The sequence below is a fragment of the Prionailurus viverrinus genome, chromosome A1, assembly GCF_022837055.1.
Source record: "Prionailurus viverrinus isolate Anna chromosome A1, UM_Priviv_1.0, whole genome shotgun sequence".
Taxonomy (NCBI): Eukaryota; Metazoa; Chordata; class Mammalia; order Carnivora; family Felidae; genus Prionailurus; species Prionailurus viverrinus.
In genome coordinates this window covers 134,344,451-134,364,328 of record NC_062561.1, presented here as the reverse complement: position 1 = coordinate 134,364,328, position 19,878 = coordinate 134,344,451, and the positions used below count along the sequence as shown (strand labels likewise).

The window sequence follows — 19,878 nt, the reverse complement described above, 5'->3', positions numbered from 1 at the left end:
CCTTAAGACCCATCACCCACTTAGCTTGTTAGGATGAGCCTGACACCAGGAGTACACTGTTTGTTACCTAAGTGGAATTTAAACAAAAATTTGAAACAATAAAATTCTCAATTTTACTGCTCTCTGGATTGCATTAGATTTCACCAAAGGGTCTGCAGAGGGCCAGGCCCATTCCAAAGCAGGCCAATTTTCACACCACCTGGGAGGACCCGCCAGTGAGTCAAGGCAATTCCTCCTCTTGCACGTCGGTCATTCAGGACTCACCTGTGAGAGCTCCTCCCAGGCTTCCCCGCCGCAGCTCTCGCCCGTCCTCACTCAGCTGTCTTTTAAACTTCAGTGACTTTGCAGGACCAGAAGTCACATCCGGGGTGCTGCATTTCCGAAATGGCATGGGAGGAGGTGACAGTATGTGGTCAAGCTGTAGAGACAAACACAGGGGCATCACAGGCTGAGGACACTCTCAACACCCACCAGCCCCCTTGCTTATCCTTCTCCAAATCCCTCTCTCCCAAGCCTGTTCCTAATATGGTTACTGTAGAGAATTCAGGGTTTCACTATTGTGTCCTACATCTGAAGAACATTCTGGCGTACCGCAAAATCTCAACAGCAGTGATGTTTAAAGTGCGGGTCCCAGGGGCGCCTGGGTGGCTCAGTTGGTTAAGCCTCCGACTTCAGCTCAGGTCACGATCTCACGGTCCGTGAGTTCGAGCCCCGCGTCGGGCTCTGGGCTGATGGCTCAGAGCCTGGAGCCTGTTTCCAATTCTGTGTCTCCCTCTCTCTCTGCCCCTCCCCTGTTCATGCTCTGTCTCTCTCTGTCTCAAAAATAAATAAACGTTAAAAAAAAAAATTAATAAAAAAAATAAATAAATAAAGTGCGGGTCCCAACAAATTAGTGGGTCATGAAACCAAATTTAGTAGATCTAACCAGGATTCGTTTAAATGTAGCAGAAGTTGTTAGAGTCCAACAAAGGAAAAGCACAGTTTCATGAATCGCCTGATTAAGTTATACTTGTGTGTGTGTGTCCTTACTCACTGTGTAAGGTGTATGTCGTTCTGTGGGCCATGATGTCTCTAAAAAATGAGTAGTATTGTTCTAAAGAGAATCAATAGATCACTTCTTTAGTAGTTCACAAAAGAAAATCCACAGGCTTCTGGTGCTCACAGATACATGCAGGGAAGGGAAATTTCTCAGCACCACATCCCTTAATGCAAATCAATACATCCCTATATCACTTTATAGCCTTTTAAAAGAAAATCTGTCACAAGAATCAGAGAAACTAAAATCACTTCAAGAGACAGCTTTCTACAAAAGAATCCCTTGTGTCACAACACTTATTTCAAGATCTGTCCTCCTTTTCTAAGAAAACCTTTCAAACTTGAATAGGGCCACATCTTCTAAAATGTTCACCTTCAGAGTATATATGCAATATATATATACATATACATATATATATATAGATGGTTACTGAGGACAAAAATACTCATTTGCATATACATCTATCCAGATGGTTATTAAGAACAAGAAAGGAGTACAAAAGGTATTCGTGGAAATTCCAAATGCCACAGAAAAAAAACTTTGTAGAAATTTAAATTCAGACAAGACTTCAGTAGCGCTGCTCAAATCTGAACATTTTTAGGGATGCTTCACTGAGATTTGCTTTGCTTTGTGTTCATGGGTAGAGAAACAGCTATCTGGTTATATCTGTCTGAATTTTTGCAGATTAGCACTATCATGGATCTATTTTGCCTAAGTGGTGCAGCATACTCAAAACGATGGCACAAAAAGAAATTTAACCCTGCCTATGAGTAACTCCTCCCAAGCGCAGTGGGGTAGAACAGACCTCACTGGCTCAGCTCTCACAAGATGTGTGCTCCCCCAAGCTCACTGTATTCATTAGTAACACACAACATCTGGGCTTCAAGCACTTGTCAGTAAGTAACCACCTCAAACTCAATGCTGGTCAATTTCTTACTGTATTTCATGGCCACTTAGTATTATTGTGAGAGGCCCTCGAAAAACTAGCAGTGCCTCCACTCCAGGATCAAGCCAGATCAGTAGGGAAAAGATCCCAGATTGTACTTTTGGAAGCTATTTGTTGAGTCTGCTGTTCATTACAACAGCATCCTACTTAGGACAGCCTCTAAGAAGGAATTGTATCGAATTTTAGATACTCTGGCCTCAAACCTTACGGACACAAAATTGGAGCAAGAGAACCCTGGACAGTGACACACCAGCTACTGGAAAATGCAGAAAGCAATCAGTGGTTCAAATGTGGTCTGATCAATTTACAATGTAGAAGTTATTTTTGTCTCCTTCATGGCTCCATTTTATGCCTTTACTCTGTTGTTTTTTTTTTTCTTTTTTCTTGGCAATGACAGTGAGCACCCGTATTCCCTTTACCACCTTTTGCCATACTACCTTTGCTCTCTCTTCCTCTGTCTTCTCCCCCCGCCCACACACACACAGTGGAGAGTTGCACGCATTATGGATCTTCACCCCCCAAAACTTCAATATGCCTCTTCTGAGAACAAGGACATTCTCTTCAATTCTCCTACCCTGTATTACAGGTATCCTTTTAAGTGTCTCAAATCTTTCGTTATCACCTTGAATTATAAATAGTAGGGAAAATATAAAATAAGATTCTACCATGTGGACTCAATACTAGGAATTTGCTTTTGCCTTAAAAGGAAAGCTTGCAGCCACAAGGTGGCAATGTGTCACAGACATTCAACACAACGTTCCCCAATAGCCAGCTACTGGATCCCGTAAATGCATCCAGAACCCCTGAGAGTATCTGAGTGACTTAGAGTCCATTCCACTTAGTTATTTTCTCCCAATTACTAGTGGCAGCTGCATAAAATACAAATATTTATTGTTTAAGGGTTCATCAACTTCTGCTCCTTCTTTTTCACCTGAAGTTAAATTTTTCAGCTTGCAGAATTACAATTACTCTCTCTGGGGAAGAGTGTTATATCACAAGTTAACAGAGGGTGGAAAAATAAAAAGGAAGATAATTCCTAAGTAAGAATTATGTGATTTCCTTGCATATTTCCAAACAAAGCCCTAGAAGATGAAACAAATGCAGGCGAGGAAGGAAATCAAGAAAAAAGTAAAAGAAAACAAACAAAAAAGAAAATCTATTTCATCACATATATAGCCATGAGCTATTAGTCCATAACCCGGCATTTCTAATCAGAACCGCAACCTCAAGAGGGGAGTATTATTTTAAATCTGGGAAAATGGAGTCAGTGAACTGTGAGGGCTGTCAACGTTTCAAACACAGTCTAAGGAGAAAAACCTGTAAGCGTAGCACCATGTTCCAGGATCCCATTTCCTTCTTCACATCAAATCACAATCCCAACAGGGCTCTCTCTAAATAGATCATTTTTCCAAATTTGCTGGCTTGTCAGGGGCTCAATGTTCTTTCTACAATTAGTCAAAGCTTCTCAAAATGGTCCACTGCAGCCCTGCGATTTCTTTTTCATTTTTTGTCCTGATTCAAATACTCATACTCCAATGGCAAATATTTCATCACACCCTAGAGCTTATGGTAGACATCAAACTTATAACTTCAGACACAGCCCTTTAAAGGATTCCCGTTTAATGTTTTCCAACTTTTCCAAACTCCCCACGTCTTCATACTACAGGAAGTTCAGCTAACGACAGAGCTTGTCTTTAAACCAAACAATGAAGCCTGAACTTATCATGCCTGCTTCACAGACTTCTAATTTTTGTCACCAAGCAGACAATGCATTCCTATCAAGAGATAGCCCTCTTCCCTTGTCACATACTTACCTAGTCGCTGCTAGCCACAAACTAGCCTGCAAAGACACATTCTGCAGAAATACAACCTTACCTCATTCACCAATAGCAAATATTGATTTGTGGTGGATCCCATTTGCTCAAAGCTTCCCAGTTTAGTTTTCTCATCCTCCTGCAGTTCCAAGAACCACAAAACAGTTTGAAGAGGTCCAGTGGCATATCATTAAATGTCGAAGTCAGACAGATAGGGACCAAACACACCACATACATGTCAACAACTTCTGTAGCTAGCAGTCTATCACAGGAAGCATGGAAGCATCTTAGAGAACAAAGGGTGTATGGAAACTATAATACAACTACTAGAAGTCTGGTGCACATTTAGTGCAAAGTTTCCAAAATTCTCAGTCCTATTGAGAAGCTTATCACTAGAACTCTGCATCTGTGTTTTTTGAGTTTATCACCTCCATTCACTGTTGGCTGTTTACAATGCTCAGGCTGAGAAAAAGAGAAGAACCCATCACTGTCACAATATGGCTTCTACCATCAGTGAAAATGAATTAAAAGTACAGGTAGGAGCGCCTGAGTGGTTCAGTTGGTTAGGCATCCGACTCTTGATTTCAACTCAGGTCATGATCTCCCAGTTGGTGCAATCGATTCCCGAGTAGGGCTCTGTGCTGACAGCAAAGAGCCTGCTTGGGATTGTCTCTCTCCCTCTCTCTCTCTCTCTGCCCCTCCTCCACTTGTGCTCTCTCTCTCTCTCTCTCAAAAAATAAATTGAATGAATAAATAAATAAATAAAATGAATGAATGAATGAATGAATGAATGAATGAATGAAAATACAGGTAAAGGCAAATTACCAAGGAATCTTGATCTTATTTTTAGTGTCTCTGCCATCCCCACCACCACCATCTCCAAACATGGACCATGGGTGTATTGTTCTATGGCTATAGCCCCCAGGAGTACCATCATCTCTCTCTAAAAGGGCATATCCAAACTTTCAATGAACATTCAATTTGCAGCCTTCTTAACTATTTTCTCCAACCTCCCCTCCAGATACACTCACACTCGAGCACACAAGTTCTCTAATTCACAGTTTCTACACCATCACAGTGATCATATGGACATAAACCCGTTTTTCCCTTTTCAGTAAATTGCAAGTCCTTTTATCTAGCTAGTCAAGTCACAAACCTTACAATTATTCTGAACTTCTGTGTTCACTCCATATCAAATTCCTCTAAACTAACCTCCAAAATACACATATGCAGAATCCAATCACTTCCCCATTCCTACTGCTACCAAGCTTATCCCTGCCATCCAGACCTGTTTCCATCCTTGTCTCAGCACAGCAGCCAGCGACCATCTAAAACATAAGCCAGATGCTCCACATCGTCTGCTGGGGTCCTCCGGCCTCCCCTTCCCCTCACCCAGAGCAAAACCCAAAGTCCTGGCAATGCCTTACGGGTCGTTCCACCTCTACTCACAAGTCTCTGATCCCAGCTACTATTTCACTTGCTCTACCTTGGCCTGTTACTGCACCTCGGTGCTCCAGGCATCTTCGCACCCAGCACCCTTACCTTGAGCATGGCCTCTGCTTGAGATGCACTCCAGATATTAGCTATCATGCTCTGCCCCCCCCCATCAAACTCCCACCCTCCAGGTCTCTATTCAATAGTCAGTCTTCCATGGGGGGGTTCTCCAACTGCTTTGTGTAAAACAGCATGCCCACTGCTTCATTCCCTTCTTTATGCTTCTTTTTAGCATCTCTCACCCCATGTTAGATCTTCTATATTTGTTTTCCTTCTCCCACTAGATCCTAAGTTGCATGAAATTACATACTAGTCTGTTCCATTTGTCCACTGCTCTACATAAAAGGCACCGTGTAAACATTGGTTGAAAGAACAAATGAATGGCAATCTCTGGTATTTCGTTTAAAATATAACCAAAAAACAAAAACCACGTACAATTAACAGTTTTTACTGTTGGACAAAGCTGAATAAGATTACATTAAATGTTACTCAAGGTGAAAATGCTAAATGCAGTCCACAGCATTTTGACAAAATTGAACGTTTCATGTATGAAAAAGACCCTGAGGTTATAGCAAACGTCACCTTTTTAAAGAATCTTTCTATATACAAACTAATATGCTAATTTTTTTTAACACCGCTGCCTCTGAAGGTGATTTCTAAATAATGAATTATTCGGCCTCTTAACTATATCCTAACGAGCATATTCAGTTGTGTCTATCAATCCAAGCCTCTCCCTACACTCTCTTCTCTTTGCTGTAATTCCCCATTCATTCCCAAGATGTGGGACATGCATTTTAAAGACCCATCCAGAATGCATGTGCCCTAAGGCCAAAGTTCATTAGTTCACCTGGATCATCAATGTCACTTGCATACACAATGAGGCTCACCAGTAGTCTTTTTTATGCTAAAAAAAAAAAAGAAAAGAAAAGAAAAGAAAAAAAGAGTAAGAGACTGACTAGTAACATGGGGTTATGAAGACCAGGTTCAGTTATTCTGTTTCTTGATATTAAATATTCTAAGAAACTTAAGGTATGAAATGAATAATTAACAAATTGCATAGACTATGCTTATAATCTTAATTACCTGTTCTACTGCCTCCATCCAAAAAGGAATCAAATGAGCAACCTGAACTGACTGTACTTCACAGGGTTTTATTTACTTTTAAACCAAAACCTATAAACAACATTTTAAAATTTGACAGAATAGAGTTCTATCTTTAAGACAGTCATTACGAGATTCATACTAATTTCGCAGTAGTTAGAAAAGTCAAAGCTTACCATCCTAATTAAGACAATTAACTATTTCTATGCTCGTTTCCTCACCCACAAAACGTTAGTAATAATACTATCTCCTGTGGTTGTTGTGGAGATTAAAAGAATTCATATACGCGCTTAAAACATGCACAGAACACAGTAAGTGTAGAATAAATGTTAGCTGCGCTGGTTATTGAAACTGCCATAGAGGAAGTCACCTCATTCGCAAACATCTCTGCATGTGTACTTCATCACAAATGGTTTGCAAGGAAATTAAACAGATTACGATTTTACTGAGTTGTCTTACTTTTCTTTATGGCTCAGAGGAGAACTTGGCTTGTACTGCTTTACAATTATTTCCAGCTGTGATTCTCAAGCTATAGGGTGTTCAGCGTACATGAGGCACAGCTGTATGGAAGGAGCCTAACCCAAATCTGAACTCTCAGGGGCAGCATCACAGTGCCATGCCTTGGCCAACTACTTGACTCCTCTCTCAAGTATGAGCCTAAGAGGTGGGGAGGATACAGGTGGATGATGAATGAAAAGGGCTTAACACAGTGCTTGGCATGTTAAAGCACTCATTTACTAAGAATGCTGCCCATAACTGTCACTGTAGTTCAGCTCAAGTTCCACTTTCTCTCAGCTTGTTGACTGGTAAAGCATACGGCTTTCACCTGACCCTTCTGAAGGGCACCTCTGAATTCTTACCTCTATTCTACACTATTCAAATCGAGAAGAAACATTTCATAGGCTCACCACCGCATGAAGAATATGCAACCTTCCTTTCCCCAGCATCTTAAAATCTAACTACACAGACCGAGTCGACACTGACTGAGCTACCATCTTGAACCACGCTGCAGGGGGGCCCATTTATTTTGCTGACTCTCATTGTGGACTGTGCCACCCAGAATGCATGTTTCCATTTAATGATACTGTAAGAAACAGCCATGGAAGTTCTGCATGTATCAACAAGTGAGGAAGGACCTCTATTAGTGCCCTCCGTGTCAAGAATCCTCTTAATGAAACAATTCTGTTAAGCAGTTATGTGCCAAGTTTGCCTCTGGGCGCGACGGCAGACAAAACTCCCTGCCTGCCAGAAGCTTCTTTCTGGTTGGTGAGATAGAAACCTTGAGAAATGCTGGTAGGTTCTCTGCAGTACTATCAGGTGTGCTTCTGCTGGCCTCTAGTCTGCCTGCACCCTGGAAACCCCACCTAATTCATCACAGTTCTCTCATTCAACCGCCAGAAATCACAGGGCAAAGCCTGGGCAGCCCATCATCACCAACTGTGGTAGGTCCAATCTCCATCAAGACTTCATGGGCCCGGTTGCTGCACAAACTTCACTCTGGATTCCACTTTACCCTCTGCTGCGGACTATTTGTGTTCCCACCAAATTCATATGTTGAACACTAACCCCTGTGTGATGGTGTTTGGAGGCAGGACCATTGGGAAGTGATTAGGTCATGAAAGTGGAGTCATCTTGCATAGCATTAGCCCATTATACACGAGATCTCACAGAGCTCTCTTGCTTCCTCAGCCAAGTGACGACAGAGCTAGAACTTCTATAAACCAGGAAGCAAACCCTCATCAGACACCACATCTGCCAGGGGCTTGCTCTTGGACTCAGTAGCCTCCTAGAGGATACAGGTGGATGAGAAATAAACTCTGAGAAATAAATGGTTGTTTATAAGCCAACCAGTCTGGTTCGCTGTTGCAGTAGGTGGGATGGAGTGAAACATCCTCTTTAGCAGTGTTTTCCAGGTGGTGGTGATTGTGCCACCGAGGGGGACATTTGGCTATGTCTCATTTTAGCTTCTCTCAACTAAAAAGGAGCAGAGGATGCCACTGATAGCTACTAGCTGGAGAGCACAGGTGCTACTGAGCACAGGACAAGGTACAGAAGAGCCCCCAGCCAGAAAGAATTACCCAGCATAAAATGTCAATCACATTGCCGTTAAAAAATGCTGTCCTATCCGCGCTTTTCATGTGTGCATCTTTAGCTGTGTTTTAAGTTATTCATCTTGCTGAGTGATGTATTATTTCAGGTCATCTTAAAACCTTGTAAGAACAAGAAAAGGGACAGAGGCAGAGCACAGATGGAATCGTAGCAAAAAGTGATCATGTCAACAAGTTTGTTAAGCAAATAATTTTCCCAGCCACTCTCATTTACCCAACCTAGTTCGCTGTTTATTGAAATTCGGTTTCTCAAGTGAACACCATGTTTTGAAAAATAATACATCAATCGAACATATTTAAACTGGGAGATGTACTAGATACCAGTATCATTTTCCATCTTCAGTTTTTAATTAATTCTTTGAATCACAAACTTCAATTAGCAAAATAGAAAGTGTTTCAGAAACAACCTAAAATACATTATTAGATCAAACTACAATGGCATTCACCTAAACAGAGCGCACCACTGGTTTCATCTCTTATGAGAATTGATTTTCTTTCTTCTCTTCTGAGAGAAATATGTAAATTAGCACTTTGATAGCACTATCCCACTTTTGTCTGTCAACTCAACTTCAAGAAAGTCAATTCCTTTGCTTATGAACATCTCTAAACACACACACACACACACACGCCTCACCAGCAATATTATCAGTCCCAAGGACAGAGCACCACACAGCAGGCATTGAACTGTGATATTTACATTAAGCAATAAATGCAATAGCCCACAGATGTAAAAAAAAAAAAAATCTAATTTTATGTTAGTTTTTTTAAACGTAGCACTTTGCACACTTCAGTTTAGGAACCATGGCATTGGGGAAAGCACAGGGAATATACTGATTTGACTTTGCATATGTATCACCTGTTTTCCTGTCACTTTAATATTCTCGATGCTTCTCTGACCTTTATTTAGGGATCTGCTCTATGTCTGAAACTGTTTACTTATCTGAAGTCATTAAATTCCCCTGGTACCATCATGTCTCCATCAGCGACATAACTCAAGATTCAGACCACAATTAACAAAGCAGGAAGAGAATACATTCCTCAACTCTCAACTATCCACCATTTCAAGTCAGAGGGGAGGGGCGCCTGGCTGGCTCAGTTGGTGGAGCATGTGACTCTTGATCTCAGGGATGTAAGTTCAAGCCCCATGTTGGGTATGGAGATTACTTAAAAATAAAATCTTAAAAAACAATCAAGTCAGAGGGAAAATTCTCACGACTCCACAAAATTTTACATTATGTGCCTACTTTCCCCTCTGGCAGAGGGAGTAGACCTCCAAGGAGGTACTATTATTATTCCCATTTTACCAATGAGGAAATATATTCAGTAAGATTAGCCCCTCCACACTAATCAACTTCTCAGGCAGTACACAAAAGCAATCAAGCCCAAGATTTCTGACTCCAAAGCCCAAGTTTCTTCCACTGTTCCTAACAGCCTCACAGAGAGGGGCACGCAGAGCAAAGCACACGAAGCCCCAGAAAGTAAAGGTTAATTTCCTCTTCCATCTCTGATCCAAGAAGACTCCCTAGAGAAGAATAGATCTTAGGCTTTGATGTCAGCCAATCTGAATGGTCTAGTTCTATCCTAATTGGCAGTCTACAAAAGCAGTTTCCAGGGCTTCCGCAGCTCAAATTCTTAAGTCAGAGTTATAGAATCACACAATATTAGCAGTAGAATGGACCTAAAAATCACCTGTAGTCTAATTTTCTGCTTTTTGCAAGACTGAGGCCCTGACAAATCAAGTCAACCACCCAGGTTTACAATAGATCGTGTATGAATGCAGACCAGAACCCAAATTTCCAGACCTACAACCTATTGCCTATCACAGCCTACCTATCACACTCTTACCTACTTTGCCTCCTGCAACCCAATATTCACCATCCTAATTGATTTGTATGATTTTCTATGGCTTTTTATTCATACGTGCTCTATTAACCCAAGATTGTTTTAAATATATGTTTTAACCAAATGTCTACTATGGACTAGGCATTGGTCTAAGGACTGAAAAACTGAGAACAGAATGGACAGTTGCCTTCCTTAGGGCACTTCTACCCAAGTGTAGGAGGCAGACACAAAAACCCAACCATCAAAAAACAAGACCAGTACAAGGATGGACTGGGTGTTAGGGAATGACTACAAGTGGCTTTGAACAGAGCTATGGTTGGGCACCTAATTTATTTCTTTTCTGTGTTGGTTGAAAATGCTGTTACCACTTCTTGCCTGAAATGTGGCGGGGTGGGGGGAGGGCATGACTTGTATATACTCGCACAGACTATGGTCTTCTCAGATACTCAGAAGCCAGTCCAGATGCAGCACAGAGTGGTATGTAAACACTTGCTAATTTTGTTTTTGGGCCGGGACTTTTGAAACTCAACCAACTTGTCCTCAGGTTCACCACCCGCACCATAGAGCATGACTAGAACTTTTCTGGTCCTCATCATCTATCCTTCCTGAGGCACAAACTGCCCACCATGGGCCAGATGCTGTAGGAATAGTGCAGGGCATCACTTCCTACTTCCTGAGAGAATCAACAGAGGAGAGGAAGAAGACAGCAGTTTGAGGCAAGCCCACAGCCAGGAGGACATTCAGCCATGTGGCCATGTAAGGGAGATCCAATTATAATTTCATCTATAAAATAAGGATCATTCTATCTCCCTCACAGCATTTCTGTGGATTAAGTTAACATATCGATATGGAAAGCTCCTGTCAAGAGAAGACACGCAAATGTTTCTTCTCTTCCCCCTTCCTTCTCTTAACCTAGTTCATTTTCTGAGGACAATAAAAAGGTCATCAAGCACTAGAACTTCTTTTCAAGTAATATCTATTAAGGCTAAAAATAAACTTTATACAAGTTTCCGGGGTGGGGGGGAGGACTTCAAAATACGCTCTCCTTGTAAAATAATGTTTAAGCTCTTTACCTGAACAAACATATAAATTAATATTCATTTCATGTTTTTGCATTAAGAAGAAAAACGGGATGTTTGAGCAAGTCTACATGGATAGCAGCAGCAAACCAAACTCTGACCCAAGCGGCAAAAATAAATATTGTTAAGAAAAGTATTCCCAAGAATTATGAGTCATGAGTCCTCAGAAGTCAGGAGGCTTCCATCACCTGGTTAGACAGAAACCATTTAGAAGGACAGAAGAACAGTCACTGAGAAACTGGAAAATAGAGACCTTGAAGGAGGGCTCTGGGGATGGGGGTGGTGAGGTCATGCTGACTATTTTTAGCAGCTTTATTTCTTCTTCAAGAAGGAAAAAAAATAACCCAGAAACATGAGGGAAATGGAGAAGAAAGAGAAAGAAAGGATGGAGGGAGAAAGGGAGGGAGAGGAAGCTGGAAAGAGGAGTAAGTGATGTGGCAAGAGCTCTGGGGAAGTCACTGCCCTGTCGGACCCCACTCAGCAGGCTAAGTCTGCTTCTCAATGACTAGTCCCTGGCGTGTGCCCTTGGAACTCAAGGTCTGGGGGCTGCCTTGTGCCCAGGGCTTCGCCTTGACTGACTCTTGCCTCTGAAATGCAGGCTACTGGGGACCAGATACCACTACAGCACTGGGTCTCAGGGCTTCCTGTCTGTGGCCTGATGAACTGCAACACTTTGGCCCTGCCTCTACTGGGAAGATTTAGGGTTTGCTTTGTAAGTTTAAATAATGGTGCCAATATCCCAGATTCCCTTTGTCCAGTTTACACCTTCATAGGTTTCAACCCCAAGCCGATGTCCGCTACCTAAACTCCCCAGTCCTCAAGAGTCAGGCCAGGTATAACCTACCAGCCCCCCAGGGGAACAGGAACTGGAGTTCTCAAAGGAGAAGGAGAAAATGCCAGAGAAAGAGGTATAAAGGGATAAGGAAAGGGGTAGGAGATGCAACAAGAGACACAAGAAGGACAAAGGAGACAATTAACAGCTTGGTAGATACTGCAGAAAATGCATCATCTTACCTTTTCTTCCTTTTCTACTGTTCACGTGGGTCGGAAATCCTCTGATCACTCCGATCCTCTGATTATGGATCACACTGTCATCAGAAACTCTGACTGGCTGACCAACCATCCCTGGAACCTCCTAACATGTTTGTACCTACTCTTCAAAGAAGAATGGGAGTCCTCTGCTCTGATCTCCTCCTTGCTTCCCAGGAAGAAAACTCTTCTCCAGGTTACAAGAGCAAAAAACAAATCAGGAGATTCCCAGCAACTATACGAAATCGAGGAAAGAAAAGATGTTGCCTTTGGGTACAGGTTCACGACTCTGCTAAAGGAAGCATTCACCAGAAGCCACCATGTAATAAAAACAGACAAAAGAGAATTCCAGAAGAGGAATCCCTTGAGTTCTCAAAACAGCCCCGAAGGATTGGGTAGAGTTCCACTAATACAATCCACACAGCAACCAAGAAGGGCTTAAAAGGTCTGAGTTTCATCAGGTTTTGTTTTTTTAACCTGGTCTGTAAACAAAAATTCTAAAACTACTATTTTAAATATAGCTAATGTGAGCCAAAAAAAAAAAAAAAAAAAAAAAGGAAGCAATTCTCTCTTCCCATCGAAGAACAAAAACAAAACCAGGCAATACACAAGAACTCCCAGGAAGCTCCTGACAAGCTAGAGTGCCAAGCGGTCCCCACCTAGGAAAGCACGCACACACGGATATCTGACCATGTCTGAAATTGACTTGGCCAATGAACCCAGGAAGCAACTTCATAGTCAGCATCTGACCCAGCCTGGCTGCCACATCCCAGGTCTTTATTTCTCCACTCTTGCCAGAGACTCACAGGCGGAAGGGAGAAGGGCTCAGCATTGAACACACGTGGATCTAAAGACTGGAGTCAAGGACATGCAAGTTACGGCAACTTTCATGTCTGAGTTTGAAATCTACCTGAGAACAGATCAACCCCTCCACAGGCGGAGTCGGTGCCTTCTTTCAAAAAAATCTACAGTTCTCGTATCATCTTCTTTCATTAAGTTTCTACACATATGGGTAAAAGCATATGGGAAAAGCTGTACACTTACCTCACGGAAACTACACTGTTATGTATAAACCCTCATTCAAGTAACATCTTCTTTCGCTGATATGTTTGCAAATGTACGTGTAGAAGCACGTGGGAATAGACCTATTCTTACCTCAGTGAAACTGCACAGCATATAATGCATGTTTCAGGTAACACCTTCTTTCATGAAGATGTGTTCGCAAATATATGTTAGAAGCAGGTGGGAATACCTGCACGTTTAACTTATCAAATCTACACTGTGAACAAACCTTCTTTAAAGTAACCTGTTCTTTCACTAAGATGCAACTTTGTAAAGTTACATGTACAAGCTTATGGGAATAGCTTCATGCCTAATACATGGAAAGTACACTGTATAAATTTTCAAAAAAAAAGTTTACGGCTCTCATCGGTAGGTAAATTAGATTTCTTCTCCTTACATGGGGACTTTAAACAATGAATTCCTCCATGTAAGTGTTTATTGAAAGATTAACAAAAGCCAGCTGGCAACAAACGGAAGCAGAACTCTCACTTACAAGGCCACACCCACTGGATTCATCTGATCAGTAGAGCTCCCGTCCATGTGTACTGTCCCTGCTCCCAGGAGCCGGGCTGCACCTGCCCACCAGGGCTATGGGTTTGGTCTTCCCATTTCACATATTCCTCTAATGGCTGCAGTCACACGCTACTGCTGAGAGGACCCAACTCTCACCGAGCTCAAACCACCACAGCCCTCAAGGTCTGTCCCTGCCCTTCACCGTTCACTGCTATCCCAGGGATCAGCAAACTATATCCCACATGCCAAATAAAAGTGAACTGGACTACAGCCATGCTTCATTTACATACGGTCTGCATTCCACCTGGCACAGCAGAGTTGAACAGTCGCCACAGAAACCATGTGGCCCTCAAAACCTCAAACATTGGCTCTCTGGCCCTTGACCAAACAAGTTTGCCAGTGCCTCATTTCTTCCATAAACTTACCAAGCATTTACTATGTGCCAAGCACTGTCTGTGCCCTGTGGAGACAACACTAAGCAAAGCCAAGTCCCCTTCTTCAGGGGGGCTAGGGCTGTAAAGAAGCAGCAGCACGATATGGGACAGGATGTGGGACACTGCATCATGTGGGCAATGAGAGGAGGAGGTCACTGAAAGGGGCCCATATGAACAGCAACCTGAGGGATGGGGAGGAGGGAGCTGCATCAGGGCCCTAAGTGAGAATGAGCTCAGCACATCTGAGTAAAAGCAAGCAAAGTGGCTGGACAAGGTCCCCTTTCCCTACAGTCCCCATCCACTCACCCTTCCTCCAGGTAGGCACAGCCCTTGCCACATGCCCGGGACCATGTTGCCTTAAGCACAGATCTCATCTCACCTTTAAGATCACTTTCTGACATGGTCTTGTTTCCATCCCCATTTTACAGGTAAGGAAACTGAGGCTTAGGGAGCTTAAGTGACTTAGCCAAGCTATTGAGCTAGGGGCCAATGAAGACAGAGATCCATGGCTAGCTTTGAGACCCAAGGTCCTCCTATATTGTTTCCCATCCCACCTTTGTACAGACAGCATGGGCTCTAGCACCTAGCTATGGACGAGCAGCTTGACTTTCCTGCTGTAGCTGGCCCAGGCTGCGGGCCACCTGGATGGAGGCAAGAGGCTTCCCTGAGCCTGCTTCCTTTTCCACTCTCTGTTTCTATAGTCCATGTTTTCACTGAACTTCCCTACCCCATCCACTCCTAATGCTATAAAAGCCTCCAAACAAATCCAGTGAGCCATGGAAGGCTGACAGAGGCAAGGAAATAGCTTGCAAAATAAGGAAGGAGAAAGGGAACTAGAATTTACAGACGGTCTCTACATGCCAGGCACTATTGCACAAAGTGCTCACTTTATTTCTGGGAGATGATGCCTCATGAAAATATCAAAGGAGAAAAATACATCTTCCACAATGCAGTTTTTGGCATTCCACAATGCAAGACCTGCTTAAGGAGTCTCCAGAACAGACAAAATAAAAATTTTAAATCAGCACATATTGGTATACTGTGCTCCTCAGAATTCATTATCCAATGTCCTGAGACAAGATACACAGCAACTTCCTATTCTTTCCAACCTCAATTATGTTCTCAGAACTTCCACCTTGTTTTCTCTGCCTCTTTTAAGAATTTACATCAGGGGCATGTAAATGGGTGGCTTAGTCACTTAAGCATCCAACTCTTGATTTCAGCACAGGTCATGGTCTCACGGTTTGTGAGATCGAGCCCCACTTTGGGCCCTGAGCTGACAGAGTCAAGCCTGCTTGGGATCGATTCATTCATTCATTCATTTATTCATTCTCCCCGCCTCTCTCTCCCTCCCTCCCTCTCTGCCCCAGCCCCAAGCTCTCTCTCCCTCTCTCAAAAAATAAACATTTCTTACAACAGAATTTACATCAGATTGTAATGCTTTACAATGCAATGCAACTTACAATGCTTTACAATTTACAATGCGCGTGATTAATCCTAAAGCAACCATCTCCCCAAACACACACTTGGATCCCAGAGGCGTGGAAGCAAGGAGTGGATTGCCTAAGCATTCCCAAAACAGATACGTGGATTGTGTAGGCTCCCATTGTAGCCCCTCAATAGAGACTACTACTAAGAAACCTAGCAATCATTCACAACAAAGTTCCAAAGCAGCATGCACGAGACAGTGAGGAGGACACCTCCATAAATGCTACCAACAAAAACCGCAATGGGAAGAATGGCCAAAGTAAGTGAAATTAACTCTCCTTGCTCAAAGGAAAACAATTACAAGATTGCTTTGCTAATTGTTTTATTTTAGCATTTACACAAGAAAATAATCCTATTCTTACTTACTATGTCTGCTGCCCCTCTGAATCCTCATCTCTTATCTGCTGCCCCAAAACTGAGCAAAAGGCTTGACACAGTCAACCCATAGCATGTGTTACAGACATAAATGCCTACTTATACCTGAGGGTATTACTAGCTGTAAGTAACCTAAGGAGTTAAGAGATGCACTACTGGGGCACCTGGGTGGCTCAGTCGGGTAAGCATCTGGCTTCGGCTCAGGTCATGATCTCGCAGTTTGTGAGTTCGAGCCCCGCGTCTGGCTCTGTGCTGACAGCTTGGAGCCTGAAGCCTGCTTCAGATTCTGTCTCCCTCTCTCTCTGCTCCTCCCCTGTTCACGCTGTGTCTCTCTCTCAAAAATAAATAAAAACATTTAAAAAACAAAAAATGTAAAAGAGATGCACTACTGACAGGCATCTGGTTAAGCTCCGACTCTTGATTTCAGCTCAGATCATGATCTCACAGTTGGCGGGTTCAAGCCCCACATCGGGCTCTGCGCTGACGGTGCAGAGCCTGCTTGGGATTCTCCCTCCCTCTCTCTCTCTCTCCCTCCAAATAAACAAACTTAAAAAAAAAAAAAGATGCACTATTGAGAGGGAAGGGAAGGGAGAGTGAAGCAAGGTTAAAATCCCTCCATTCGTGGAATAGGATAGGAGGATGAACTATGTGAAAAATGCCATGGAGCTGGGGTAGGAAGGGCCCAGGTATTCTGTATGTGCTGTTGCTCTTTCTTCCGGATATACCCCTCTCCCCTTGTCAGTCCAAGAATTCCTGTCCCAACAAGGATAGAAGTCAAGGAAAGTAAACAAAAATTGGCCTCAACTCCAAGAACAGGACACACATGTGGATAAACAGGTTGGCAGCAGACAGCAAAGACCAAATTACCTGGAAGGGAAAATTAACTTTACGTTGACATTGCTTATAAATGATATTGCACCCAGAATGGGAAGCCGTGCACCATTTCCTCATTTCCAAAATGACTAAGAATATAGGAAAATAACAGGAAAGTCAGCTCTCAGAATCATTTTTTTTTTAAATTTTTTTTTTAACATTTATTTATTTTTGAGACAGAGAGAGACAGAGCATGAACGGGGGAGGGGCAGAGAGAGAGGGAGACACAGAATCGGAAGCAGGCTCCAGGCTCTGAGCCATCAGCCCAGAGCCCGACGCGGGGCTCGAACTCACGGACCGTGAGATCGTGACCTGAGCCGAAGTCGGACGCTCAACCGACTGAGCCACCCAGGCGCCCCTCAGAATCATTTTTGAAAACTTAGAAATGACTTTATACGCATCACCCAGTGTAAATGACATTTTTTTACTTGATGATAAAGCATCTTTTATCACTGTAGCTAATTAAAACCAAGAGGTAAAAAAAAAAAAAAAGAAGAAGAAGAAGAAGGAAAATGACAATGAAGATATCAATAATTCAAGACTTCAGTGAGAGGGAAGCCATCTATACAAAACCTTCTCAGGATTCTTACATTACAGAATTTTATGTAGTGACAGTACCTCACTACAAAAATGTAATCAACAATGGCACATAATTAAGTTAGAAATAAAAGGTCAAAGAAGTTAGAGGAAAGGGAACTATCAAGAGCCCACAAAGATGACGCGGCTCCGAATGAGAAAGGCGTAAAAGTAGCTCAATATTTGCCACCATCAGAAAGTCAGAAGGCAGACCTGAATCATGAGTCACAGCACCCTCAAGCTGACAGTGATGCTCCCACCCCCAGCAGTCTTGCCAATGACTGTACGCTGGCTGCAATCTCACTAATGACCCTGAGCCAGAAACGCCCAACTGGGGTGCTCCTGGATAACAAAGAAAGCTTTAGAATGCTAACTAACATCCTAATACTGTTGGGTCTGGCTTTGTGTTGTTCTGCTCTTTAAGCAATTGAATTTGGGGGATCACTTCTTACACAGCAAAAGGTAACTCATTGTCAAACATCCTCTGACCTAGGGGACTGTGTGTGTGTGTGTGTGTGTGTGTGTGTGTGTGTGTGTGTGCGCGCGCGTGCGTGCACGGGGACACACATGTACAAGTGCTGTGAGAATGATGTGTTCACAGTGACCTCATGGAAAGAACTCCACACTGATTCAGCTGGCCCAAATATAATTAAGAGGCCACAAGCATGTTTGACCAAATATAGCACTTCCTAGTTCCTACTCGTAGGTTTTCTTGTTTATGATATTTAAGAAGAGTACTTCCCTCTGTTGCTATCTGCATCTCTGCCAACCATCTTCCATGCATCACGTGTGAAAACCAGTCTCATTACTTTCTCCCACCATCCATGACAGGCCCTTCACTGCAGCACAGCTCAGAAGCCTCGAAGAACAGCCAAGAAAGGAATGGACCACTGTTAACAGTACCTGACTGTAGGAAGGTGGGAGGGCTACTTACATCTTTCTTTATTCACATTCTAGCTTTTTCCAAGGAAGACTTAAAGGCCCTAGTAGCGCAACTCTCGCAGAGATTCATTCCCCTGACACTAACCCACTGCCAATTTCATAGCTAAGTAGTTATTGTTGCCTTTCTACTTCTGTTCAGAACTTACATTTGATTCTCTGGGTCATTTAATCTTTTATTCAACAATAATTCTGTGACTGGCCCGGAGTAGAGATACAGCTCCACTTGTGTGCACGTGAGTTTACCAGCAGGCTGGGAAGCACACATAAGCCAAGACTCACAAACACAAAAGAACAAAAACAGACAAGGCATGGTTACAAAAGAACTCTCCATCTCCTGGCATTTTACATCTTCCACCCCTTTCCTAGTTGGAGGGTGTAAGTGATACTCGGGAGATATCATTAAACATTCCAAGGTCGAACTTCTGAGAAAAGGTTAAGACATAAGTCACACACCCTGGATAAGGATTGGAAAGGAAGGGACAATACAAAGGTGCTGAGGCTTGCACTGGAGTGTGTTTCAACAGAAAGCAAGCAGGGAAAATGGGAAAATCACCTTCTCTAGATCCCCTCAAATCCCACTGCTGTCTCCTCCAGGACTAAATGTCCCGTGTCATCCTATCATGGAGACCATGGAAAGCTAAGGTCAGAAGCAGTGAAAAAATGAAGGTCATCATTGATTCTTCTGCCTTGATAAAGAGAAAAGGCAGTGTATCTCCTATGAAAGACATGGTTTCCAATGGTATTCCACAAGGATTTATGGAGGGCTTCCTCTCTGTTAAGGTACTATGGAATGAGGCCTGGACTGAGTGATATCAGGATGAGCTGAACCTATTTGTGAATTCTATAAAAATTACAACTCCTCCTGCCAAATAAATTCATAAACAATTCCATTTTTAAAATTTGGTCATAATTTCAGGTTCTCCACAAAACCTCCAGGTCTATGGTTCCCAGGGTAAACATTGTATGATCTACTAGGAAAGAAAAACACGCAGAATTTTTTTTAATAAATTTATTATGTGATATGTGAGGTTAGATATTAGCCTTGTCTTTCTTCCAGGCAGCTGAAAACCGACCTTCTGTCTTTGTCTTCTCAAATACCAGTATTGCAGAAGACAAAACGCATACGTGCATGTAAAAGTAACATTTACTAATATTTCTGGCATCAC

General features: G+C 42.7%; 1 protein-coding gene across 2 annotated transcripts in view; it reads right to left on the bottom strand.

Moving 5' to 3' along the window:
• MAST4 (microtubule associated serine/threonine kinase family member 4) overlaps positions 1-19,878 on the bottom strand; it is a 579,145-nt gene that overhangs the window by 431,243 nt on the left and 128,024 nt on the right. For both annotated transcript variants that reach the window (XM_047859677.1, XM_047859625.1), the window contains exon 2: positions 265-418. In XM_047859677.1, coding sequence (XP_047715633.1) covers positions 265-418 — 154 coding nt within the window. The remainder of the gene's footprint in view (positions 1-264; positions 419-19,878) is intronic.